The sequence below is a fragment of the Procambarus clarkii genome, chromosome 16 (genome assembly GCF_040958095.1).
Source record: "Procambarus clarkii isolate CNS0578487 chromosome 16, FALCON_Pclarkii_2.0, whole genome shotgun sequence".
Lineage (NCBI taxonomy): Eukaryota > Metazoa > Arthropoda > Malacostraca > Decapoda > Cambaridae > Procambarus > Procambarus clarkii.
The window spans coordinates 28,876,610-28,904,538 of record NC_091165.1 but is presented as its reverse complement, the minus strand read 5'-3'; the positions used below and the strand labels follow the sequence as shown (position 1 = coordinate 28,904,538).

Below are 27,929 nucleotides of genomic sequence, written 5' to 3'. Positions count from 1 at the left end.
TAGTTTATAGTGATTTATAGCTTGAGGACCATATATATATATATATTTATATAATGTCTTGAAGACGTACGTTATTGAAAGAGGTTAGATCAATGATTCTATATTGACTATATATTTCGTTGTTCTAGGTAGCGTGTATCTGCTTCTCCCTCCGTCGCTGAAGATGTTGAGAGTGTCAACGAAAAACTCTCTTAACGTCACGCCATGTAAAACTATTAGACGTTGGAGAAAAAAAGAATGTTTCAAACTCCTTTTCAAATTAAAAGCATCAGAAATATGGAGAAGATTCTTGCTAGAATATTTGATCTAACTCTTTCTGACATTTTTCAATAAAATCAAATTATTTGGTTATGGATTTTGTTTTTATTCTCGTATAATTGATCGTATAATTATCTCGTAATGATTTTCTCATGCCGAGCAGTTGGAGAAGAGACGCTGAGGGCGGCGGGGCGGTGCGTGGCGGCTGTGGCGGCCAGAGTGTGGCGGCCGCGCTCCTCCGTCATCCTCCTCACAGATGGCAGCACCTCCCCCTCCACTGTCTTCACGGTGCGTCCACACTACTGCTCCACCTGTGTCCTAATACACTAGCTTACACCACCTGTGTCCTGATACACTGTCTTACACCACCTGTGTGTCCTGATACACTGTCTTTCACCACCTGTGACCTGATACACTGGCTTACACCACCTGTGTCTTGATACAGTGTCTCATACCACCTGTCTTTGACTAGGTGAAACAACCTTCCATGATCTGGCGTCAGTTTGTTCTTATGTGACCTCAGGAGCTGGGATGTCTGGGAGCGCCCTGGGGGGTGACGGTGTTCCAGGTACCAGCAGAAGTTATCAGCTCCAACCTGACGGAGTCGCGCATGGCGCAGGTGGTGACCCACGCTCGCCAGGTACGTTCCTGCCAGTAGTTAGTGAGACAGAGAGGTGGAACTCCTTCCTGTTAGCGAGGCAGGGAGGTAGAACAGTAGTGAGACAGTGAGGTAGCCTCACTACAATCACTTGTGTCTCCCCAGAGATACAAAGTCGCCACCAGTTGTGACACAGACCTCGTAACCTACACCTACTTGTCGACAGGTGCGACAGGTGTCGTGGTTGGTGATGGTGGTGGTGGTGAGCGACGACCCGACCTTCCTGGCCGCCTCAGCCGAGTGGGCCATCAAGGGCCACCTTCTGCTGTGGGCCAACAGGTTGCTGGCCATCACCCGCCAACCTCTCTCTGACCTCCGTCACCTCCACACTTCCTTCTCCATGATGAACGCCATGTTGCTCATCCTGGACGCCTCCTCCAGGTAATGACCAGCCACCATGTTGCTCATCCTGGACGCCTCCTCCAGGTAATGACCAGCCACCATGTTGCTCATCCTGGACGCCTCCTCCAGGTAATGACCAGCCACCATGTTGCTCATCCTGGACGCCTCCTCCAGGTAATGACCAGCCACCATGTTGCTCATCCTGGACGCCTCCTCCAGGTAATGACCAGCCACCATGTTGCTCATCCTGGACGCCTCCTCCAGGTAATGACCAGCCACCATGTTGCTCATCCTGTGGCGACTTTGATACAAATATTTCATAGGTCCACTAGGAAGTGCCACTTGGACTAGATCGCACATACGACCAGCACAAAATAATCAGGCCTAAGGTTTGTTAAGAGTCCTAATGACAAACTGACGATTGATATTGGATAAATTGTTTATTAATGTGGTGTTTATTTGCCTTGCTGTCGAGTGTGTTGAAACACGGGTCGACTTAATGATTGTGTTGGTGATTGTTGCATGTGCAGGTGCAGCGTGTGGGTGCACGTCCCGTACAGCAGTACAGTGTTGCAGGTCGCCAAGTGGACGCCCCACAGAGGCCTCTCCCTCACCACCAGCCTCCAGCTCTTCCCCGAGAAGTTCTACAGGCGAGTCTTCCCTCTGATGCTGCCTGTTTATTTCGTGACAGTTATATTTTGGTGTGTTATTATATGTGACCGAAAGAGTTAGACTACTTCCATGCTTCTGGCATTAACCTTTGCTTCTTCATAACTTGGTTAGGAAGTTAAAATATTATTTTGCGATATCTGATCTTACTACTATATTGAGTCTAATGCGTTTTGCTCAGTATTATATAGTGTTAATTATTATATAGTTGATGGAGGTGTGCTGCGTAAGGTGGGTAACCTGGCGAGAGGTGTGTTGAATCTGTGTGCTTCATCAGGTTTCTGGAAAGACCGACGCTGAAGATGACGGCGACGGAGTTCCCGCCGCACGTGGAGATGAGGGAGGAGTCTGGTACAGCCGGCCAGAGGTACATCTTCACCGGCTCCATGATCCAGGTCCTCCAGCTGCTTGGCCGCTCCCTCAACTTCAGGTAAGGTAGTAACAAACAACATTAGTTCATTGTATAATATAGTACCAAGAATGTCGCAAAGACCTTTTCTCAAACTATTAATTTAATAGCTGTGGAGTTGCTCCAGAAGCATGGAAGGCTGCTAATGTAGTGCCACTTCTTAAAAAAAAAGTTAACATTTCACCTTGGATGTACTTGTCCCCTAAAACTTTACATAACATGATAAACATCTGTCCCCCCCCCCATGTCATGAGACAGACACTTACCGTCACATCACCAGCAGCTTCACCGTTGTGCCGCCACCTGACGGGTCGTTCGGGACCAAGCTGGCCAACGGGACGGAGACGGGGATGGTGGGCTTGGTGGCCAGGAAGGTGAGAGGGGCGCAGCTGGGAAGATGTAAGCCACTGCAGGAGGTGTACTACGCGAGACCAAGGGAGTTACCCCCTTAACATTAGACATGACCTGGATAACGTCACACTAGTGTCCTCGAATGTTGTAGTGTGACAGTCATTGGTGCAATCCATCTCAGACCCGCGAAGGGAGACATTGAAGTGGTTAAACCAATCGTATTGGCGTATGCCTTTCCATTGGAGACTTTCAGCGTCGTGGAGAGGGGGGACCTGCTGCCTGGGTAACAGCTTCTCCCCCGAATCAACTTATCCTGGCTTTGAGCCCTGGAGAGACCACTCCAGACCGACAACCAGAGCGCAACTCCATAGTCTCCTGAGACTGATGGATGCCTACTACTACTATTGCCGTAAATACTGGAACAAGTAGAGATATTATTAGGGCTTAATCCAGCTACTGGGTCTGATTATGCTTGGTTCATTTATTGATCATTAATAGTCTTTGTCCTTGTTCACTTGGTTCTTCCAGCATAATAACTTTTTCATTGAGAAACTTATTACAAATCCGTAGTGCTTGAATGAAGGTGAAGGAACGACCCAATATATGTGTAAGTGCATTAAAAACCACATTTTTCGGACGGAACCTACATCCTTTCTCAAGGTGCTGTATACAATGTTCTCACACTATAATGCTAAACATTGTGTACAGTACCTTGAGAAAGAAGGTAGACGTACATCCGAAAATTTGGGTTTTAATAAACGTCCACATATATTGGGACGTTCCTTCATCTTCAACCTTTTCATTATATCATTCGGAAGCTAAAGTGAACCCCAAGTGTTTACATGCCTTCAGGAGGTTGACGTGGGCGTTGGTCCGTTCGGAGTCACGGCAGAACGAGCCGAGATCATAGACTACACGGTATCGATCGTCAGTGACTCTCTGAGGATCCTTGGAGGTCAGGGCCGACCCGAGGTGGACCCGTGGGGGTTCCTGCTGCCACTGTCTCCTGTAGTGTGGGCGGCCCTGTTGGGGTCCTTCCTGGTGGTGCTGGTCGCTCTCTTCCTGCTCTCCTTCTTCTCCCCCGAAGAGTTCGACTTCTCCATTTACTTTCGCATGACGCTACAGAAGAGTGAGTTTAGTTTTGTTAATATGACAGTATGTAGATTATTGACTGTGAGACCAATGGTACGTGGCGCTTCTGGCAACTCAGCTAAATCAAGATACACAAGGCACATTATGTGGGTCAAAACACTGATTATGGGTGATAAAATAAGCATCTCGAAAACAAGATTGTGAGTAGAGATATGTACCTTAGTCCTCGATTATGTTGAGAGCTGAAGCATACTTACTGCTTGATCAGTAAGCTATTGTGGTTGCTTTAACAACATCTTGAGGTTGAGAATCATTTAAGCCCAACACCAAACCAACCCTTGAAAGAGACGAATGTTGTCTTTGCCATTACATGCAAAGAAGAAAGAGTAAACAACAAATATTTGTTATTGTTTTGGAATTAAGAATATGGGAATACATTTCTTACTATAATTCAGACATCTAAAGGTTAATTTTTTTTTGTTTTCTTGTAGCCTATGCTGTACCAGGGTTCATGAACAACGCTCACTACAGCATGCCAGGCTGTTCTCTCATGCTGCCTTTTCTGAAGCATTGATTCAATCATCGCAATCTGAGCCATATTACTTTTTTCATTTACTATTGTGTGTGTGTGTGTTTGTATACGCATAATTGTACATTTTCTGCGTACGGCCATTTAGTTCAAAATATAAACAAACCTTGGGCCAGATTCACGAAAGCACATTCGCAAGCACTTACGAACCTGTACATCTTTTCTCAATCTTTCGCGGCTTTGTTTCCAATTATTAAATAGTTAATGAGCTCCGAAGCACCAGGAGGCTGTTTATAACAATAACAACAGTTGAATGGGAAGTTTTCATGCTTGTAAACCGTTTAATAGATGTAACCAAAGCCGTCAAAGATTGAGAAAAGATGTACACATTCGTAAGTGCTTTCGTGAATCTGGCCTCTTGTCCTCAGACACGACAATGCCGCCCGGGCGGTGGTGGGAGCGGCTGGTGCTGGCCAGCTGGATGCTGATGATGCTGGTGGTGACGCAGAGTTACTCTGGTAACCTCATGTCTCTGTTGGCCGTGAGGTACATCCCTCAGCCCTTCCAGACCCTGCGGGCTCTCCTGGACTCCTCCTCCACTACCATGATCTGGGAGTACAACACGGCCTATGTCAGTTACTTTCGTGTAAGTCTTTTCTTCATAATGTACTCATCTAGTTGTGAGTGAATGTGTGGTATACTGAACAATCAGAACACTACACATTCTTGACGTACTGAACAATCAGAACACCTCACATTCTTGACGTAGTGAACAATCAGAACACCTCACATTCTTGACGTACTGAACAATCTGGGGAACATCACACATTCTTGACGTACTGAACAATCAATGGGGCGTCAGACAGCTTTGACGTAAGCCTACATTTCTACCACGTTCTACTCATTTTACATTCCTCCATTCTCTCATTCTTTCTCTCTCAATTTTAAACTTTCCCTTTCTCCTAACCACGCTTTCTCACTCCTCCCTTCCACCTCTCTACCTCCCTCACTGTGACTTTCTCCTCCCCTTTCTTTCTCCAATTTCCGAGACGTTACGATTAACTTGTCTACATATGCCTGGTCTTCACCATGTAGATAACTTCATCAGTTTTTTCCTCTCAATTTTTGCTCAAGATGTCAAGATCCGGGATCTTCCTGGAGGTGCGGGAATCGGAGCAAGCAGGGCGTATCGCCTACGTCTTGGCTACGGAGTATCAGACCATGTTGGACGATAGGGTACGAAAGGGTCCATTTGTCTACGTCGGCGAGGACCTTACTATCAAAGTTCTCAAGGCTCAGGACTTTTCTCAAACAGGTGCTTATTCAGTACATTATTAATGCCCAAAGTTGTAAAGCTTAGTTTTTTAATGATAAAAATAAAATTAATAACAAGAAAATCAATACAAGTTAATAAATTTGTATTGACTTACGCATTTGCTTATTTAATACATGTATCATAAAATTACACTTGTACATATAATGACGGAAAATTATAACTTAAAATACATAAAGAGAGATTGAAGTTAATATCTCTAATTGTTCTGTGACTCATAATATGTAAACATTATTGAAATATTCAAGCAAAACTTTTCATCTACAAATTCTGTGATGAACAATATGACCCCATAATTCACGTCTCAGAATCTGATTTCAACAGGAATTAGGTTTGGTTTCAGGAAGCCAGTTCTTCTTATAAGTATTAATCATAATAGGATTGGTAGCGATTAAAGCGAACTGGAACATAAGAATCAAGGTAACTGCAGAAGGCATATAGTATAACACGAGCCAGCTCCTGTTTATACCCACCCAAACTCATATATTTATTATGTTACGAGATTGGGTGGCTATAAAAATATGTTATAATATATATATCTTAAAGTTATTGATATTATGGATATCTCACAATATCTGTTTATTTTATCATATACCTGTTGATTTATTCAATAGGTTAACCACTCTATTTCCAAACCTAGGTCTGGAAATAGAGTTCTTTCTATTTCCTAGAAATAGAAAGACCTTTTCCATGATGATAATAGGTGTACTCTTTCATCTCGAGTGTATCTTGAGACCGTCTCCCCCGACTCCCATAGGTCGGTGTGACTTCTACACGTCGAGGGAGAGGTTTATGCCATTCCAGTACTGCATGATAGGAGCGAAGACCAGTCCTCTAGTGCCTTCTATAAGTCGGAGGTGAGCATACACACACATACATTATATATATATATATACTTATATAATGTATACACAATAATAAAAGCTTAATACAAAATGTGAGATGCCGGTAATACGCACACTCATGCCAGAAATATATACATTCATCCAACCCACTAATTTTATAGCACATGTAAGCTCGTTTAGACGATCCGGCACTATAGAGCTACGGAACACCACGCTACCTAGTTACAGCTAAATAAAAACGGCATTAATTTAAGACATCTAAACTAATCCAGCTCATGTGAATCACAGAATTACCTGGATAAAGGAGTTTGGACTCTACGAGTACTGGATGAAGAGCCTGAAGATAAATTCGACTGTGTGTCTGTACCCTCCCTCCAAGATCACCGTCAGATCCCCTCTCGCGCTGTCCAACGTCTGGGTAATGCTGTGCTATACTGCCGTTGTATTCATTATAAAATATATACAATATGCAGACAACAACAACAACCCAATATTCTCTAGCTTTGGGTACATTCATCCATGTGATAATTGATTGAGATTGCGATAATATTTATTGCTTCTGTGCACTCAAGAGTACTACACTCATCTATTTCAGTTATAACATTCAAAATATAATGATGATGATGGTATGTTAACTACAGGGAATGTTTGTGATCTGTGGTGTTGGGTATCTGATGGGTTTGGTGGCGCTGTGCTTCGAGCTGATCGCCACACGCTTCCACACCTAGTGGTCTTCGTCTCCTGGTTTCCAGTCTTCGTGATCTCCTCCACTGCCAGAGGTCTTCGTCTGCTTTCAAAACCATCCATGTCCAACCCCCACGTTGGTCAACCAACTCGTCCTCCTAATAGAACGTCGCATATTGACGAATACTTCAGCTAAAGCCTAAAACGTGTTATAGAAAATGTCAGCGGCTCGTGAAATTGATATACTGTTCTGTTTTCAGTTTTGGATACCTTCTCTGGTAAGTTAGGATAAGGGCACTTTAGTACAACAGTTTTTTGACGTTGGGGAAGCTTAGGAAGGCCGGCTAGGTCAACCACACTCACACTTGTTCTTGACTACGTGTTCGAGAGACTTTGGGGGCTCCATTTACACAAAAACATTAAATTCATACATTTTAGTTATAATATTTTTTTACTATTTATGTACTATATCTTTAGAGTACAATTATATTTGTGTTCCTCTTTGTTACCAATGTCTAGTATATATATATTATTAAAAATCTCAAAAGTTTTATTGTTTTGCCCCAATATCCTTCTCCTGCTTTCTCAGCTCGGCAATCATGTTTGACGCTTTTTTCCCCCGGCCAGCACAAATACGGACCATAATCATATACTAGGTTCGACCCCTACAAATGGTCCTCACTACTACGCAATATAATATAATATATATATATATATATATATATATATATATATATATATATATATATATATATATATATATATATATATATATATATATATATATATATATATATATATATATATATATATATATAAACGTAAGAATTAATCTAAACCGCAGAAGACTTATTGACCCCCAGCGAGGCAGCGCCTAATTATACGTACAAGCTAATTCGTCTGTATGCAAAACTTCGCCTGAAATAATTCAACAATCCCCCATCGTTAATGCTACCTGGTTATTTATGCCTGACCCGAGATGATGTGTGACCTTATATGTTAACTGCCATTATCATTTTTATTATGATTATGTGGTTAGCCAGTATAGTCGTATGCTGCTTGTTTTCACTAGCCATTATGAAAGATAAATAAGCTTCCACTCCTCCAGCGAGGCTCCTATGATCACAGTGCATGAAGCAGTCACTGTATACTGTGAGGAAATAGGCAAAGCGCGCGCATCAACATCCCCCCAACCAGTAACATCAACCAGACTGGCGACCAGACTACTGCCGGGCCACTCACGACGTTGTATACAGGCAGCTGGTAACCAATCAGCGTCCCTGGCTCACCGTGGACCAATGAGGGCACAGTTAGTGTGGTGGTTGTTGCGAGTGAAGACAATAAAGGTGTGGAAGGTGGTGATGGAGGCGTCAGTACCGTGGAGACTATGGCCATCAACCCGCCAGCCGGATCCAGTCTGTCTTTACTGTGACGCAATCATCATCCTCTCTGGAGCTGGACTTCTGTTCACTGAAAGCTCTAACGTGTAAGGCTTTTGATTCATTTTAATTTTTTTACTTAGTCATCATATTTTTATAATGCTTGTTGTATAATTCACGTTTTATTTTTTACAATTTCATTCTTTTTTTTTACTATTTCCTATATGTAATCACTGGGGAGGAAGAGAATTCAATTGCTGACTTTCCTCCGTTTTGATGCGCCGCATGAAGTTACAAATCACAAACAAAAATATTTAACATCTTTTAACTCTGTACCATACGTTGAAGTGATTACATATCTTGTGAGCAAATTAGTTCAAACTGGATGGAATGTATACGCCATCCAGTGGAGGTTAGGCGAGGCTATGCCTTCGTCAGCTGGGGGAACACGGTCATCTTTAGACGACAGAGTGTTTCATCACATGAATTCCGTCGTCTTGTTTAATGTTTTACGACTATTTGAAGTGTTTAATGACATTGGTAAAATGGTTTTATCTGTACATAATTGTCTTGTATTTTTATGTGAGAACTACTTAATTGATATGAGGATATGTCAAAGTACAGTGACAGCCTCGCTTCGTGCAGTCGCCGTTCGATCCCGACGGTCCAAGGATTTTGGATCGTTCCTGTCCCCTAGCCCTTCAATGTGCCATGTAGGCATAGCACTTTCTCCTCCTCACAATTACATGTTTGAGCAAGACAGTGAGAGATTTACCATGTTCCTGTGTTTGTGGTGAAATTTTCCCACGAATGTTGGCATCATTAGTAAGAAATTCTTATGTGGTATTATGCGGGACATGTCAGAGCAGGAGATAATTGGGGGTTGCTCTGTCCTAGAGTATGTAGTGCTATATTTCTCGCAGTGTCATACTTAGGTAAATAATTGAATTCTGCTTTAACTTCCGACACGCCATGATTTGTTGATTATCAGCTACCTTGATTCTCACGGGGAAATATGCGCACAAGAACTGTCTATATATAAAAAGGAATCTGAATTAGATTGACGCAAAAAAATGTAATGTTATTCTTTCAGCTCCTTAATGTATAAATTTAATAAGTTGAAATTTGTATTAACTTCCCACTAGATCTTGATTCATCTTATATTTGTATCGGTACATTCATCATGAGAAGTTAAATGTTGATAATATACGTGTGTATGAAGATGTGTTTATGATTCTATCCTCACAGAGCGTCACTATGATGGGGAAACACCAGTTCCGACCCACGGGCGTGGAAGAACGCGCTGTGTTTATCCGCATGTGGGTCGACGGATTCCCAGTTCGCACGATTGCGCAGAAGACAGGAGCGAGTGTGACTACTGTCTACAGGTGGATCAGACGGTGGTATCAAGAAGGCAGCGTCGAGAACAAAGCTCGCAGTGGGCGGCCTCGACTATTTCTATGTAACATGGCTACCATGGCCGACCAACAAGCCACTACCCAACATCACGACCCTTGCCATTCTTGCTGCATCTCAAACTCAGGTCTTGTCCGATACCAGGACGGGGTAACCCAAGCCTTGCCCTCGTATTCTGATAATGTGAATCACGTTCAAAATAACCCAGAGCTTCGCCTTGCATTGAGACATCCTGCTACTGGATCAGCGTTCAAATATTACTCGACAGTGGATGACGTTAAACAGGACTCTACTAGTAGTGCAATGTTGTGGCCTCCTGACCAGTCCCAGTACACGACTTACTCATAACAACACTGGCATGAACAACTTACCACAATACAAAGACTGTGAAATTAGTACCCACGAAAGAATAGGTTAGCAAAGTACAGACACACGCAGACAAGTACATGAGTGGGAAAGTTAGTTTAGAATTTGTTTCAGGGTCTAGCAAAACAAGCACTGAATATTAGACGATCACAGATAAACAGTAGGAAAATCCCTCTACCAACCCAGCATTGCTTTACAATAGAATCCAGGCTAAAAGTGGCAACAAACACAGAAGCATTAGTACCGTCAAATTGGAAGTAACCTCATGCCAGACAAAAGTTTTGACGGAGAGAAGCGCATGTAAACAAGCCTAGCGACAAAATCAACACCAGCTCATCAGCGTTATAATCATTCAACATCACTCAGATCAACAGTGTGACACGCTACGTCAAGTACTCCGGCAGTGTGACAACAGAAACGGTAAAACAGGTGCCGGGTGACAGAGTATATATTTTCGCAGCTGTCATGTCGCCTAAACTCTCTTGGATTGACCTGGAAATTGTGTTGCTCATACGACAAATAAGTAATTTAACTTTGACTTGGAATCACAAAACTTTAAGTTGCGCAAACAGAAATAGGCCAACAGAGGAAAAAACTGAAAAAACACCAGAAATTGACCTGCAGCTTGACGAACCAACAGAAATAGACCTGCAACACGACAAACGATAGAAATAATCTTGTTCTACTCTATTATAACAAACCCGACGTATGATAAAGCTGTTGGAAGCGATCAAAGGAATGAAGACCGGCAAACGTACCAAGCAATCTAGCAAACTAACAGCACTAGAACATACAAAGCAAGAAACAAAGTACCAAGAGCGTGATGTTACGAGACAAGAGTGACGCTGTTGACCCCATGAGTCAGTGTCAGTTTACACAGCTTCAGTGCAAATTCAATTCATAAGTTAGATAAATTCCGAATGAAGAGGAATGTGGATCATTATTGGTTCGGCTGTAGGTTCTGGACGATGGTATAAATTTCTTGCATCATTCAAGCTAATGATCTGTTTTTATCTTCAAACGTAGAGCTGGTTTTTAACAAGGGAGATAGATTAATTGCATCGAACTATTGGTCAATTAACTTGACATATATTGTGGGAAAATTGCTTTAATTCACAATAACAAATGACATTCGCGTGACGACCGTCACACGAATGTCATTTGTTGGATAAAACACCGATAATTATCAATCTTCAAAAAACACCGATAATTATCACTTTATGAAAATTGATTTTGTTCCTGAGACGTAGGTGTTATATTCTGATTGTTTAAGCCTCCAAAGTATGGAAATGGCTATTATTTCCCTCAAACAAAAAAAAGTACAAACTTTGTACTTTTACCTCAGCGTAGGAAAGACGTTTTGAAAGTACCTGAAGGCTGCTGATTTATGAAATAACGTGTCACAGCTCAAGATAAGGAGTCGGCAGCCTTCAAATAACCCTTAAAGACGTCCTTCTTAAGCTGTCAAATATAAAGGTAAAAGCAAAGTTCGAGGAGAATAACCACCATTTCTATACTTTGGGAGGTATAGACAATCAGAAAATAACACTTACTACCCAGGAACCAAAATTTTTAAATTGTGTAAAAAATGACTCATAACATGGTTCTGAGTCTCTTATGTTTTAAACAAAAATTATCTAATTTATTCCAGCATAAATAAATATAAGCATTCTCAGTGCAACATGTTTAGATTTGTAAATTATTTAATTTACAACTAAAATTACAATATATTATTTATCTAGGAAATTCATAATAGAAGATTACATGAAATCATCATAATTGTATACTATATAAAGTATATACATAATTACACTAGATTAAGAAGTGCCGTAATAATAAAATAATTTTCTTGAGAGAACATTGTTCTTTGCTCAGTTCCTCTCCCTCTAGATATCCACAATGAAATGGAAGAGAGGGAAACTAAATATTGCAGTAGGCCTATTGTTTCATGATATAGAGAAACACTGCACTATATTTTATGATCTAAACTAAGGTGCAATAATAAATTAGGATTTTCATATATGGAACTCATGTGAGCACCTCAGAACTACAATGGAGTGACGGCATTGTAAGCATCATGTATGAAATTCTCACGGATTTGCTTGAGAATTGTGAAGATTACTAGCCATCTGACATGATTGTGATTGTTATGCAAGAAGTGAAGTTTCCCCAATATTTTGTTTTGTAATTCGATTGTTTATTACAATAGATTATATGATTTTACTTGTGTTTTAATATCCCCTCATCACTGCGGTCTGTCAAACACCGATCACATTCAATGTTACATAATTCATTTCCTAATTTTAACTTGGTTCTTAGTTTACCTGCTTACAGTAGACTTACCCTTAAGACTTGGTTAGTTGACTTGAAAATTACTTGGTCTTACGAGGTTACCGATTATATTGGCCAAGACTGTTATTGGAATAAGATAGTGCTTACATTACAGTCTTATTATTAAGAATTTAAAGTGTGTTTAGATATGTAGACAAACTAATGTAAATTCTGGCTTGAATCCAGGACATTTCTCGATTCACGTGTCAAAATTTATGCCCAGGAAGAATTTTAGAACTTCTCTCAAAGTCCAGAATTTCAGGTTCCATCACTTAAAAAAAAATTATCTAATTATATATATTATTTAGTGTCAGACCACGGAGGAAGAACTGAAAAAGACTTTCCTTAATACTTTCGTATATTAATACATCTTCAGAAGGAATTTTGCCTTGAAAAAACATCTTCATTCCTTCTGAAAATGTTTTAATATACGAAAGTACTTAAGGAAATTCCTGTTTCAAATCTTCCTCCGTGGTCTGACACTGTCACATTTTTCATCACGTTAATTTTCGTGATTTACACACATTATTTAGTTAGTTCTTTCTTAGCTTTTTTAAAGTCCAATAAGACATTGAAAACCAAATCAGATCTACAGAAAAATATGCAATGGGCACATAAAGACACAGACAGTGGGGGGGGAAGAAGATTGTAACTATAGCAATTCAAGATGATCACCCTTATGTAAAGGTAATCTTATTGTATTTTTTTTCGAAATAATTCTGTACTGTGCTTGTGTTTTTCCATTATAATGGTAATTATGTTTAAAACCAAAATTTAAGAGAGGGCACGAAGAGTCTTGGCGACTATTAGTGGAGGTGTCCTAGATTCTGAATGTTATGATTTGGCAACCCTATCTTAGAGGTTAAAATAACTGCTCAAGAGCAGTTAAGGAAACGAGCAACAGCAGCATTAACTACCTTTTTCCTGGCTTACGTTTTCTTCCGCCGATAGGAAAGGGAGTCGAATATATATACAGTAAGGGTATACCCCCCCCCCCCACATCTCAGTCTATATACACTGAGAGGTTACATTAACCCTGAGCTATGTTCAGGACTACAGTGTACTTACTGGTTAGTCAGTAAGCATTTGTATGGTCTAAATAACCCTCCCAGAGGTTGATAGGTCTAAAGCCTAACATAGAGGGAGTCGAAGCGGGAGGGAGGACTAATATATAAACAGTCGAGTCTTGGCCACGGACGGCAGCGGTGGGTCGTGAACATCTCGCTTGGTTCACCTGTAAACTTACTTACCTTGACCAGCTAAGTGAGTTGTTTGTTACTTTCGTGGTTTTAATTGGAGAGTATACGGAACCTCGAGAGTAACTTATTGATATTATGTTGTTAATGGTATGGTTATGCTTAAACTTGTCATAGATAATGAGGAAATAAAAAAAAATTTAATCTTTTATTTTATTCTGGGTTTGACGTGTACACTAAAGCCCATTTTTAGATAATTACAATATTTTAGTTATAAGATTAGTTGTATCTGTTTTTATGAGAACATGGTTATCTTTTTTTTTAAGTTCTTCTTGGAAATTCTCTCTAGAATGCAACAAATCGAACAGAATAATACAATGTTCATGGGAAGTGCGCGGCTTTGAAATTAATTGTTGGGTAGATATACAAACCTAACTAGGCTTGCTATGACTAACTACAACCCCTGATTAACCTTAGGTTAGGGTGTTTCGGATAACTGGACCATATTAAATCGAACTACACAATGAAATCACAATATAATGTGTGAGATGTCTGTGAAAATAACCTATGGTTAGGGGAATGAAAGGGGGGGGGGACTGGAACCAATGTTCTGGAAAAAATCACAGTCCATGATATTTAAGTCGCGCGTCTGGAGTGACGAGGGTTCGATCCTGCTCAACCACCACCACTATTGCTGCAAAAGATGTTCTAATTCAGATTAAAGTTAAAATTCTGTGCTTAAAAGATTCACTGTGTTCTAAATATTTTCTGTTCATTTTGAATTTACACATTTTAGCCTTTTTGGTCTTGGTTTTATTGGAACATCGAACAAATATTTTAATTAACAAATCGCTTTGTCTGGGACTGGAAGCCTGTGTATATACTGTAGGCTTGTATTGAGGTCCCCAAAGTCGAACTACTGACCCCTCCCCAGCATACAACCCCACAACAGTTGCCTAACTCCCGGATACCTAGTTACTGTTAGGTGAACAGAGCTTCAGATGAAATTAAACTTGCACAACCATTTCTGTCCCTTTCCGGGGATCAAACCCGGGATCCTCGGTTGTTGCGAGTAGAGAACGAAGCCACTGTACAAATCTAGATTCCTAGGCCCTTAACGTATGTTCGTATACAGGGAGGTATTCTACGTAGCCTATCCTTGAGATAACTGAATTGTCATCTCGAGGATAGGCTAATTATTTGTGTACTGAACCCGCATAGAGTACAGTTATCATTCTATGTGCCTTCTAACCCGTTAATTCATCCCCTGCGTTCTGTTCCAGCTCCTTGTCATCATGCCCTGTCCAAGGACTATATAGTCATACTTAGTACTTTCTTCTCATAATTACCATACCTTACAATTTCGTGTTAATTCTATTGTTATCGTTTATGTATCACAGTACTAACTAGTTTCTCTTTTGTGTTCTTATTTGGTATGGCAACTGCCGTAACGCAGGCAATGAGTCACAATAACGTGGCTAAAGTATGTTGACCAGACCGCAATCGACTTGAGAATGGTCCAGGACGGACCGAAACGTCGTCGTCCCTTCACCTTCTAGTGTGTAGTCTGGTCAACTGCCGTAACGTTTTAATAAGCTTCGTTCTGTACGCAAACTTTAGAAGGCTCTTTTAATTCTCTTTGTTTTATGTCGTTCATTTGCACGCTCTGTTGAACGGAATAGAGATATTTAAAAGTGTAATTTAATTTTGTTTCTCCTAAAGCTTTCTTCTCGACGAAACCTGACAGTCGGCATGTGAAGAACAGTGATCATGACGATGGCAACGTCACTGCTACTGTTCCTCACTGCAACAGTTTGCCTCACCGTCGCCCGATTGCCTCATCTTCGTGGTAAGTTAATCTATTTTCATTATGTTGATGTGCTAGATTGTCGTTATATTGAGCTCAGGAGTTACTTGGTAGTAAGACGCATTCAAACAATAATCAGAGGTCGCCACGGTAGGCCAGTTGGTGGCTTGTACATGCACCAGATAGTGCAGTAGCTCATCGTATTTTGGCAAAATACGTACACGCCTAAACTGGTGTATTGGGTTGCCTCGAGGAACAGAAAGGTGCTGTTCTGTTCGTGGTGCTCTATATCAGAGCACCACCTGAAAGACGAGTACGTTTAATTTATTCCTTCAAACATCGCCTTGCATTAAGGCCTTTAGGCCGCTTTGCAGCCATTGCAACAAGGTGACTATGCCAAAGAACTTCACCTTTCTACCAAAGGAAGTAGAGGGGTAAACCTTTTCTAGCACAGAGCCCCGTTCTGGCCCCGTTTTCCTCTCTGAACATACCTCATGGCTAGAGAATATATATCTGCCTTCTCGTCTACCATCGGACAAAGCTTGCTACCGTAACGTCTTGATCTACGTTTTCAATGTAGATTCTTTGTTACACTAACGTCTTTTTCCATAGATCTACCAGGGAGAGGGGGGGGTGTGCCAGTGCGTTCACAGAATCGCCATCCCGTCAGTTATTTAATTGGTAAATTTGGAAGACTGCGCCAGTCACCTGGCTAACATTTTATAAATAAGATCAGATGCACACAACAAATTAGCAAACAGCTGCGTATGTTTATAGCAGTCTAACTTTCGTCTACATCGATACAAATTGTTTTTGACTTAGTTTACGTGCAAATTTGATTAGAAATAGTTTCCATAAAATTGGATTAGTCGATGCAACGTTGGTTTTGCTTCTTGCATGTCTTTGTTCGATCACCCGATGTTACAAGTGACCCTTGTACTAGGTTCTTGCTATACTGGTTTGGCTCTTTCTGGTCAATTCCTTTAACCCTGCCACCAACTTGTTCGTCGCACTATTTAAAGCCATCTTTTCATGCCGAGCAGTTGGAGAGGAGACGCTGAGGGCGGCGGGGCGGTGCGTGGCGGCTGTGGCGACCAGAGTGTGGCGGCCGCGCTCCTCCGTCATCCTCCTCACAGATGGCAGCACCTCCCCCTCCACTGTCTTCACCGTGCGTCCACACTACTGCTCCACCTGTGATTGATTGATGACGATTAAGCCACCCAAGAGGTAGCACGGGCATATTGTATTGAACATGTGACCATAAATCGCCAACTCCCGCCGTAAACAGGCTTCACTGTTTATTATTTTCTCTTCAGGAGCTGGGAGGGCGGCTGGACGTGCCCTGGGGAATGACGGTGTTTGAGGTGGCAGTAGAGAGCAGCAACCTAACCAATCTGACGGAGGCGCAGCTGTACTGGGCCGTCACCCAAGCTCGCAAGGTAAACTACCCCCAGACTAGTAATGGTCTGGGTAAGTAAAAAAAATAATCCAGCTTAAGAAAACCTCTCGAATATTAATTATACTGTAAGGGATATCGATACAACACGAATTAATAGATACAAACTGTAAATCTTTCGATTAAAAAAACTAGTTTTGTAATAGGTTTGTTGAATTACTAACACGTAGCCAGATAACATAATAGACGGGAATACAGTTTTCGAACCCCCTGGTGTAGACAAATATATGAATTAGCTATAACGATGGTAATTGTCTCAGTGGACCAGTAGGCCTCCTGTCAGTTTCCTCCATTCTTGTCTTCTCAACAGCCACACCAGCTGTCAGACAGACGATATAACCTGTGGCTGACCTCTCGACAGGTGCGACAGGTGTCGTGGTTGGTGATGGTGGTGGTGGTGAGCGACGACCCGACCTTCCTGGCCGCCTCAGCCGAGTGGGCCATCAAGGGCCACCTTCTGCTGTGGGCCAACAGGTTGCTCGCCATCACCCGCCGACCTCTCTCTGACCTCCGTCACCTCCACACTTCCTTCTCCATGATGAACGCCATGTTGCTCATCCTGGACGCCTCCTCCAGGTAATGACCAGCCACCATGTTGCTCATCCTGGACGCCTCCTCCAGGTAATGAACAACAGCCATGGTGCTTACCTGGCCACCGCCTCCAGATCGTTACACCTTTCTGCAACCAGTACCTCAATACACTGGTGGCGACGTGAGTACATATATTCCATAGGTCCTTTGAGCTCGCTGTGATCTGGTAGAGTATCACAAAATGCGTGCAAGGACATTCACTCAAAAAAAATGATTACTTCTCCAGCCTCCATGTTATATGTACAGGCACTTCCTACCACAAAATTTGCACGTGTTTAATTGTTCCTGGACAGGACAGCTTTATTACCTCTGGATATACTGAGCGTGGTTGAGAAGTGCCACTTGGACTAGTTAGCATATACGACCACCACAAAATAATCAGATTTGTTAGTCCTAATGACAAAATGACGATTGATATTGGATAAATTGTTTATTAATGTGGTGTTTATTTGCCTTGCTGTCGAGTGTGTTGAAACACGGGTCGACTTAATGATTGTGTTGGTGATTGTTGCATGTGCAGGTGCAGCGTGTGGGTGCACGTTCCGTACAGCAGTACAGTGTTGCAGGTCGCCAAGTGGACGCCCCACAGAGGCCTCTCCCTCACCACCAGCCTCCAGCTCTTCCCCGAGAAGTTCTACAGGCGAGTCTTCCCTCTGATGCTGCGTGTTTGTTTCGTGTCGGAAATGGCCATATGTATGACCAGAACGATACATTTCAATAAATTATAGTTCGAGTCCGGGGATTATCGTTGTTGTGGTGGACTTGGTAGTATTCGTGACTACTTATTTCAACACTGTCCTGGGGAAAAAAGTGTTCACTTGAACTGAAACCTATTGGCTAATCGTAGCACACTTGTGGGTCTCAGCCTCGCAAACATTGTTAGCAGCTGTGGGTTGAGGGCGGTAGTGAAGGTGTGTGTGTGTGTGTGTGTTCTTAACACGCAAAATCGTCTCGTCACTTTCAGTACACATATTTGGATTAAGTTATTTGTTTCATTGACGTCACTGTGACTTATTTTATGTGCATGTTTCATTATACTACTATAATTACTTATTGTGAAGGCGAACAATAAATTATCGACTGCAATCTTGTAATAGTGAGCTTAGCTAATAACGGTATCGCTTGAGATCTCTGTTGAAAAGTCAGATCTCTTGATTTTCCCGAAAGGTTATTTGACCTAAATTTCAGTAGAACTTTCTTTAACATGGGGAAATCAGGTCAATACCTAACAAGAGATGCCAATTCCTTCACTCCCCCCCCCTCCCCCCTGAATATAGATAACCAAAAAATCATCCTTGCAGTATCAAAATGTGTGCGTCTTCTTTGGCTTCCTTGGCTTAATTGGCATTTTATTCTGTATTTTTTTAGTTTAAAAATCGATAACGGCCCTTAACCTGAGCTCCGTTATTATACCTACAGTGCTCAAAGTTACAACCCCGCTCCTGTGCCAGGTAAGTCCACTACGGGCTCACCATAACCCGTGCTGCATGGAACCTTTTGTTCCCAGTAGCTGAATCTAAAAAAAAAAAAAAAACTACACCTAATTCCATTCACCTGGGCTCTAGGAGACTCGAACCATGGACCCCACGCGTGTGAGGCCGAAACTCTCACACGGGAATTTTTCCAGGGGAAGTGTGGATGACAATTTACATTATACATAACATTTGACAACATCCACCCCTTCCCTCGGCACCCCTCTGAGGCACTCAACTGCCGACCTTATCACATAACCATTCCACGAGCCCTATCGCAAGCCACAGGATTCTACTCACTTTACATCCTACTCAAAGTACGCATCTAATCAACATTGTCCCAGCATCTTTCTATCCTGCTTGGTGATTTTACCTTTAAATCACATTAGCATAACCGTATTCCAAGTTTGTGACGTGATGAGCACTTTCTTTGATGCTCGTCTTGTAGACTTCACACTGTATAAGGACCGGGGTGAAAGCCTTGGACGAGAGGTACTGCCGGGCCTTCCCCTCTGTGGTCTTTTGATTTGGATCTGCATCAGGGTAGATAGATAAACATTCACGCGGTGTGTCGCGCCAGGTTCACGGAGAGACCAACGCTGTCGCTGACGACGGAAGAGTTTCCTCCACACGTGGAGGTGAGGGAGACGGGTCTAGGCCACAGGTACAAGTTCTCCGGCGCCATGGTTCAGCTCCTGCAGCTGCTTGGTCGCTCTCTTAACTTCAGGTAAAATATATCACCATAATCCAGGTTTTTATCCAGCCAATTCGCACTCTCAAATTTGAAAGATATTGATATATGATACAAATCATAATTAGGAAGGATTACATTAGCCCCCCAAAAATAGCCCATTTATTTTCATTAGAGTTGATATTATAGTCTATATTATGCAATGATGGCGGTGTCTTTAACTCGTTGCCATACCGAGTTTAACATGTTAAACATTTTGCTAGCATTTAGTCTCATGCTAACATCTTGAGTTTTGTTAGTGTTTGGGGTAATTTATGACATAATTATTACCATTTGGCAGTCTGTATTACTAATGCTTCCAAGTATTGTAAAGAAATGCATCTGACCATGTGTTCTCACTCGTTGGATAAATTGATTCAAACATTTTAAAATTCAAATCTACTTCTCAGTGTTGAAGATACGGAAGTGTGACAAAGATATGAAACTCTTGAGTCAATAATAGTAATATTAAAATCCTGCATGAAATGAACAAATCCACAAGGGCCGTGACGAGGATTCGATTCCTCGAATCATTTGATTCATCACGCTATTGTGATTTCTGTGTATAATAATTCTGCATTATTCACAAGGACATGTTACAGTGGTTATTCAGTTGGCACAGTAATTGCATATTTACCTTGCAACAGTTAATTGTGCTTCAGTAATGCCAGGTAAAACATTGGTGCTCGAAATATAAGAAAATACACTATTTCTACTCGTCACGAAACATAATTCTTCTTGAGACATTTCCTGACAGTTTTACCATCGTGCGGCCGCCTGACGGGTCGTTTGGAACCAAGCTGGCCAATGGCACGGCGACGGGCATGACGGGTATGGTGGGCAGGAAGGTGAGTGGGGTAGCTGGGTATGGTGGGCAGGAAGGTGAGTGTGTGTAGCTGGGTATGGTGGGTAGGAAGGTGAGTGTGTGTAGCTGGGTATGGTGGGTAGGAAGGTGAGTGTGGTAGCTGGGTATGGTGGGCAGGAAGGTGAGTGTGTGTAGCTGGGTATGGTGGGCAGGAAGGTGAGTGTGGTAGCTGGGTATGGTGGGCAGGAAGGTGAGTGTGTGTAGCTGGGTATGGTGGGTAGGAAGGTGAGTGTGGTAGCTGGGTATGGTGAGTAGGAAGGTGAGTGTGTGTAGCTGGGTATGGTGAGTAGGAAGGTGAGTGTGTGTAGCTGGGTATGGTGAGTAGGAAGGTGAGTGTGTGTAGCTGGGTAGGAAGGTGAGTGTGGTAGCTGGGTATGGTGAGTAGGAAGGTGAGTGTGTGTAGCTGGGTATGGTGAGTAGGAAGGTGAGTGTGTGTAGCTGGGTAGGAAGGTGAGTGTGTGTAGCTGGGTATGGTGGGTAGGAAGGTGAGTGTGTGTAGCTGGGTATGGTGAGTAGGAAGGTGAGTGTGTAGCTGGGTATGGTGGGCAGGAAGGTGAGTAGGGTAACTGGGCATGGTGGGCAGGAAGGTGAGTGTGTAACTGGGCATGGTGGGCAGGAAGGTGAGTTATGTTAAAAACATCGAGCATATTTATGCCTCAACGTGAGGTTATATTCGTCACTGTATTTCACATCCACACATTTATTCCATAGTATCATTAAAACCAGTTCAGCAAAGCTAAGCAAATTTCCTTGATACTGCCCATAAGACTTAGCTCTTCTGGATCTTAATTATTTTAACAATGGCTCATGATAGCAAATAAAACCTTAAGAATATATAATTTTTCTTTTTCAGAGCAGAAATATTTTGTGTAAAACACACAAAAAAAACTGTGTTCTCGCTATTGGTGTCAGAAATTGGCAGTTGTCATTCCCATTGTTACAATGTATGTTGAAACAATAGGGGAAATATATCAATATGAACAACATTGGTAGCCTGCATAATCTTTTAGATTGGTGATCAAGCAATGAGATAAAGCTCTCCTCTTTGGTCACTATTGCATTACTTCTCCATGTGTGCATTATTCATTGGGATACGACATGATAATTGTAATTTTTGGTGGCTTTAGGAAGTGGACCTGGGACTCGGTCCATTTGGCATCACGGCAGAACGAGCCGAGATAGTAGACTACACGGCACCAGTCGTCAGTGACTCCCTTAGGATACTTGGAGGTCAGGGCCGGCCCGAGGTGGACCCGTGGGGGTTCCTGCTGCCCCTGTCTCCTGAAGTGTGGGCAGCCCTGTTGGGGTCCCTCCTGGTGGTGCTGGTCGCTCTCCTGCTGCTCGCATCGTTCTTCTCCGTCGGATCCCCAATGCTATCCATCTATTTTCGCATGACGATACAGAAAAGTAAGTTTGGTATCATGCATCAGAAATGGGTTAGCATCCGAGGGTTATATATTTTTTTGTTCCTGCAAGCTTAAACTTGCGTCAAAAACCAAAATTATGGACCAAGGTGTTTATACGCAAAGGTGTATCCCGTGTAACAGTGAACTTTAGTTCTGAATTATGTTTAGAACTAAATTACACTTGCTGGATGATCTGTAATGTTTTGTGGAGGCGTTAATTAAACCTCGAGATTAATAACTGTCTGTGAGGTCCGAAAGCAGGCGATGAGTCACAATAACGTGGCTGAAGAATGTTGACCAGACCACACACTAGAAGTTCAAGGGACGACGACGTTTCGGTCCGTCCTGGACCATTCTCAAATCGACTTGAGGTCCGAAAGGTTGGCGACCGCTGGATTAGATTAGTTATCGTGTGATAGTGAATTTCATTCATTGTACTGACGAAATGTATTTTTTAGTCATGTGAAAACCCCTTTGACAGACACGGCAGTGCCGGCGGGGCGGTGGTGGGAGCGGCTGGTGCTGGCCAGCTGGATGCTAATGATGCTGGTGTTGATGCAGAGTTACTCCGGTAATCTCATGTCTCTGTTGGCCGTGAGGTACATCCCTCAGCCCTTCCAGACCCTGCGGGCTCTCCTGGACTCCTCCTCCTCCACTACCATGATCTGGGAGTACAACACTGCTTACGTCAATTATTTCCGTGTAAGCCTTTAGTTGTTCTTAGATACCCTGAAGTTTATAAAGTTTGCGTACCAGATATATCAAAGTGGTAGATGTTAAAGTTAATATTTCCACCTGTGTTGTGTATATCTAATAATCAACACATTTTGCAATAGGTAGTTATTTAGATACATGCGTGTGTGTGGTTTGTGAGGGAATATATTTACATTTCCCTCACTTCTAGGCTGTATTCTCCTTTGTCTTAAATAATGGCCTCGCATGATTTGCATGATTTTGTATTATTATTTATATACACAAGAAGGTACATTGGGCTTGTGAAAGAGGAAGGGAATGCGGAGAAGGAGAAGAGAGGGAGAGGAGGGACTAGAGAGGAGAAGAGTCAAAGAGAATAGAAGAAAAATTCAAGAAAAATTAGAAAATAACGAATACATCATACAATATAGAAGCAAGATTGATGGTACTAGGGCATGATATACCACACCTAACATTGATGCTTTTACATTCTTGCAAAGCCACTGACACGCATAGCGTTTCGGACGTGTCTTTATGTCCATGGCAAAGCCCTTACCTTCTGTGAACGTCGGTGGTAAGCCACTGTCCCCCTCCCGACCTCACCGATCTTCAGTCTCCATTAAGGGGTAACACAACGCAACCTCCAGAATGTTGGATATCTTCATCAGTTTTGCCACATTTGTTTGACAGACGTCTAAATCTGGGATTTTCCGCGAGGTGCACCAGATCGACCAGGCCGGACACATCATGTACCTGCTGGCGACGGAGTACTCGACCATGCTGGACCATTTGGTACGGGAGGGACCATACGCCTTCGTGGGCGAGGGCTTGACCATCAAAGTCCTCGCGGGTCAAGATTTCTCTAAAACCGGTATCTCCTATGGCGAGCCTTGAGTACTTAATACTCCACTCCTACAGGTATGAAAGGAGAGTGGTGGGGTTGGGGGTCATCCTGGGCTCTTGTCTCGTAGTGACACGATTTTATAAGGGTCCAGGATGGACTGAAACGTCGTTACTTTCATTTCATACATGTGTAGAGTTTGGTTATTTAAACTGTTATTATGACTTAGTCTCTGCTTAACTACTTACGTTTTACATTTACACTTTAAAATCACACCTAAGTTGTATATTAAACTGCAAAAGGCTAATCCTGATAGCTTTGATGATCATAGTTATCCTGATCAGTGCACCCCTTAACTCTTGGCTTCAACAGGTCGGTGTGACTTCTACACTTCGCGAGAGGCGTTTATGTCCTTCTTGTACTGCATGATCGGACCCAAGACCAGCCCTCTTATCCCTTCTATAAGCAGGAGGTATGTGCGCATTGTTGGGTATAAGCAGGAGGTACGTGCGCATTGTTGGGTATAAGCAGGAGGTACGTGCGCATTGTTGGGTATAAGCAGGAGGTACGTGCGCATTGTTGGGTAGGAGACAGATAGGCGTGTGTTTACAGATTAACGGAACAGGTTATGGGATAATAGGAGTGATAGCACTAGATTGTTTCAGGATATTGTTGTTGTTTGAAACAAGCTTAAAAAAAATACTTTAGTCGTTTTTGTTTTTAATTCATGAAATATTTGAGTAATTTCTCAATGTTCGAAAATGTTACTATGCCTACACAAAATTCAGACATGGTAGGAATATCACTTCTATATATCTGAGAGAGATACAAAATATCTCTGTAACGCAAAATACCAGTCAACATACGGAGGGAATTGTCGGGAGAAAGCGCCAAGCCATTACGACTATATAGAACTTGACAAGGGTCAGGATAAGAATTTGAGATGGGACGAGGGGAAAGGAATGATGCCCAACCACTTGGACGATCGGGGATTGAACGCCGACGTGCATGAAGCGAGACAGTCGGTGAACATGCGGAGTGTTTCAGAATCAGGTGGATGACAGAGGCCGGGCTGTACGAGTTCTGGATGAGGAGCCTCAACAGGAACTCAACAGTGTGTGTTCACCCACCTTCTAAGATCACCGTCAGGACTTCCCTCTCACTCACCAACGTCTGGGTAAGGCTTATACCACATCAACATTACTACACTATGGAAGATAAGCCCCTCTCCCTTTTTTCACCCCCTCTCCCTGCACTTCAAAAGTACAGCATTGTATACTCTTGTCTACCACTCAGTTCTATGTGGAAGCCTATTGCTTATATATCACATTCGTGTATACTGCAAGTGTGGTCATTTTACTAGTCTCTGGGAACTCCAGAATAAAAATGTTACGGTGAATATTATATAAGTAACTAAAACATATTTAGATAGTAAGCAGAGAAAAGAGATTTAGCTATTCCAACAGCACAGTTAGTCCTTTTAATACGTGCTCATCTAAAAGCCCCGAGCATGGAGAACAATGCAGCTTATTAAGCACAGTCATATGCAGATAGTCAGTCATATCAAGATGCACACAGACAGAGGGACAGCCATAGACAGGCAATTCCAGTCGGTTACACACTCGGACGGATCTAAGACACTCAGTCACACATTCCGGGACACATCAGAGATACAGTAAGGCAGTCTAGTAAGCTTTTCTAACAAGAAGTTTAATAACTTCAAAGCTTAATTGTTGTTGTTTTATCACAGGAAATCAGTGATTTATTAAAGTGGCAACCTTGATACTCTTAATTAACAAGAGTTACAGAGAGATTACCACCTGATTGTGTGTGTGTGTGTGTGTGTGTGCATTTCCCAGATTGAAGGTTAGGATAATTGGCAGTTTACACCGTATTAAGATGGTTTTTTAACTGCAGGGAATGTTTGTGTTCTGTGTTGTTGGTGACGTGGTGGGTCTGATGGTGCTGGGCCTGGAGCTGGTCGCTACACGCCTCCACCACACCCAGAGGGCCTCGTCTCCTGTTGGTGATGTGGTGGGTCTGATGGTGCTGGGCCTGGAGCTGGTCGCTGCACGCCTCCACCACATCCAGAGGGCTTCGTCTCCTGTCTCTCCTGCCTCGTGAGCTTCACTACACCCCCCTCAGACTATCGTCTCCCGTTTCTCCTTGTTTCCGATAGTCTCCCACACCACCACCACCGCTACCACTACCACTATAAGTAACGTGGTGACTCTACTGGAGATAACGCGACTTCTACGGAAGCCAACGCGGGCTTCAATGGAGATAGTTCGCTATTAGTGATAAGAGCTGCGGGACATAAATTCATTTATCTGCATTTAAGCGAATAGTTTCATGGTTTAGTTGAAAGAGCAATTATATTGTAGTTTACACACTTTCTCTGATCTATAGGAATTTCACAGTAAAACGTTGTTTAAAACTCGCTTTTAGAGCCTATATAATTATGATCGACAATAATGATTGTTATTTATAATTGCTTTTTTTTAGAGACTTTATTTTATATATTTTCAAAATATAATTTTCAGTTTTGTTGACCAACCATGGCCTCGCCCCCCACCCCCCCCTCCTTCCTCCCGATGCTTGCATGTAATAGAATTCTTCTCCTTTCCTTATATTAGCTCGGGCTGCCACATGGAACAAGGAAAAATGCGAAACAAAACACAGTAAAGTAGGAAGAAAAGCGAATTATTATAACTTGATATTAAATTCTGGTTTTGTGGTCAAACAAGAGACACGAAAACCTGGAAGGAATAGTTCCATTCCACAAACCTGATGTGTAAAATTATATATATATATATACCTAGAAGGGGTACCACCTCTGGTGCAAATGTAGGGACCCATAGCCTCAGAGAAGAAAATAAAGAGTACTCAGAGAAGACCTTTTGGATCCTCACTGAACACTTTGATATTTTCTTCTCCTACCACCCCTATTCTTTTGTTAAGTGTGTATATTTATCTAACTTTATTTGAAAATGTCATTACACAAAAAAAGTTACAATATTGATTACATACAGGGTACAAGGCTGCTTGTCATAAGTTGAATAGCTCCTCCAGCTCCTCAGATGGCGGGCACGAACCATGGATGCAGTGAGCATTTCCTCTCTGGATTGCCACACTAAGGCGCTGAAAAAGAAAACTGGCAGCTCTGGGGTCTCTAGTTGTTTCGATTAGCTTAGACCCCAACTCCTTTAAAAAGCTAGCAGCACTTTTACCCCAGGCACCAAGCGTCTCTGAGGCAATGGGGACAAAATTGTAGTGGTGCTCAAGGTCTCTGTATTTACGTGACTTGGCCGCTTCCCGGTGATTGGCAGCTCCTCCTGCTTGTGTAGCACTGAAGTCAACATAGGTATTGGCTAAAGTTGAAACGCAAGTGTAGTCCCACACCAACTGTCTACCATTCTTCCAGGGGTTCACCGTAATTCCGTCTGGGCGACCGACAGGCTCATCAGAGTTGCGGGACATTAGGTAACGGGGCTCTCTCTCTGCTGGACAACCGGCTGTGGTAAGGCTTCTCTTAATAATGTCATTAACCTCGCCGTGTCTTGCATGCCATCCTCCGGTCCTTTGGCAAAGAAGGCCATGCCGTCCATATCTGTCGGCCTCTGCCTCGCCGCAAATACACCTGTATTCGGTGTGGATTGGGGCAGCTAGGCGAAGAGCCACGGCAATTCGGAGGGCCTGCGGTGTGAGACGGGTGCCGGTTGCTGACATTGGGGTTGCTAATAGGAAATCACCTGCATGGGGAGCTGCTACAGCTCTAAGTCGGGCAGTGTCATGTGGTGTCGTCGCAGCTTCTAGCAAAGTTGCAGCTTCTTGGTCGGCAATGGGGCGATCCCAGCTGGATTGCTTATGGGCTTCAGAAGGCGGTGGTTGGGGTGCTGGTCCTGCGAGAGAGACCCATTTGGTTGTGCAGTCTGTGAAGCTGGGATCATGCACCCCTGCCTGTTGAACTAGGTGCTCAGGTAGGATTTCCTTCACCAGGTTGTCAGACCCCACTGAAGAGGACAGGAATGCTGGTACAGCAATTTGTGTTGCTGTGCGCACGCCAAGGCCCCCGAGTCTGACAGGAAGGGAGGCCTGTTTCCACTGTGAGTCGCTGAGGGAAAGATTGTATATATATAATATATATATATATATATATATATATATATATATATATATATATATATATATATATATATATAATATTAGT

At 42.6% G+C, this 27,929-nt stretch overlaps 2 protein-coding genes across 5 annotated transcripts; both read left to right on the top strand.

Moving 5' to 3' along the window:
* The first annotated feature begins 315 nt into the window (after nucleotides 1–315).
* LOC123760029 (probable glutamate receptor) lies at nucleotides 316–26,156 on the top strand. Of its 4 annotated transcripts, none has more exons than XM_045745391.2 (14): nucleotides 8,533–8,656; nucleotides 15,581–15,707; nucleotides 16,709–16,833; nucleotides 16,982–17,104; nucleotides 17,483–17,697; nucleotides 18,233–18,352; nucleotides 19,765–19,911; nucleotides 20,672–20,762; nucleotides 21,907–22,186; nucleotides 22,667–22,887; nucleotides 23,569–23,749; nucleotides 24,092–24,191; nucleotides 24,767–24,896; nucleotides 25,637–26,156. In XM_045745391.2, exons 2-14 carry the CDS (start codon nucleotides 15,629–15,631, stop codon nucleotides 25,841–25,843), a joined length of 2,019 nt encoding a protein of 672 aa, XP_045601347.1. In that variant the 5' UTR covers nucleotides 8,533–8,656; nucleotides 15,581–15,628; the 3' UTR covers nucleotides 25,844–26,156. The 4 variants fall into 4 exon arrangements, with proteins under 4 accessions (XP_069181512.1, XP_045601347.1, XP_045601348.1 ...); XM_045745392.2 differs by lacking the exon at nucleotides 8,533–8,656 and adding an exon at nucleotides 13,797–13,925; XM_069325411.1 differs by lacking the exons at nucleotides 8,533–8,656; nucleotides 15,581–15,707; nucleotides 16,709–16,833 and adding an exon at nucleotides 316–546.
* On the top strand, nucleotides 1,991–7,669 carry LOC123760031 (probable glutamate receptor). Its single transcript, XM_045745396.2, has 8 exons — nucleotides 1,991–2,357; nucleotides 2,620–2,710; nucleotides 3,540–3,816; nucleotides 4,737–4,954; nucleotides 5,443–5,623; nucleotides 6,399–6,498; nucleotides 6,775–6,904; nucleotides 7,128–7,669. The coding sequence occupies exons 1-8, from the start codon at nucleotides 2,230–2,232 to the stop codon at nucleotides 7,212–7,214; spliced, it is 1,212 nt and encodes a 403-aa protein (XP_045601352.2). The 5' UTR covers nucleotides 1,991–2,229; the 3' UTR covers nucleotides 7,215–7,669.
* Nucleotides 26,157–27,929: the final 1,773 nt, after the last annotated feature.

Excerpts from the sequence above, each read along its gene's own strand:
- LOC123760031 (XM_045745396.2), top strand. The coding sequence starts at position 2,230 with ATGACGGCGACGGAGTTCCCGCCGCACGTGGAGATGAGGGAGGAGTCT. Across the intron at positions 2,711-3,539 it reads TGGGCTTGGTGGCCAGGAAG|GAGGTTGACGTGGGCGTTGG; the intron begins GTGAGAGGGGCG and ends ACATGCCTTCAG. Across the intron at positions 6,499-6,774 it reads GTGCCTTCTATAAGTCGGAG|AATTACCTGGATAAAGGAGT; the intron begins GTGAGCATACAC and ends TGTGAATCACAG.
- LOC123760029 (XM_045745391.2), top strand. The coding sequence starts at position 15,629 with ATGACGATGGCAACGTCACTGCTACTGTTCCTCACTGCAACAGTTTGC. Across the intron at positions 18,353-19,764 it reads TTCCCCGAGAAGTTCTACAG|GTTCACGGAGAGACCAACGC; the intron begins GCGAGTCTTCCC and ends GTGTCGCGCCAG. Across the intron at positions 24,192-24,766 it reads ATCCCTTCTATAAGCAGGAG|AATCAGGTGGATGACAGAGG; the intron begins GTATGTGCGCAT and ends GGAGTGTTTCAG.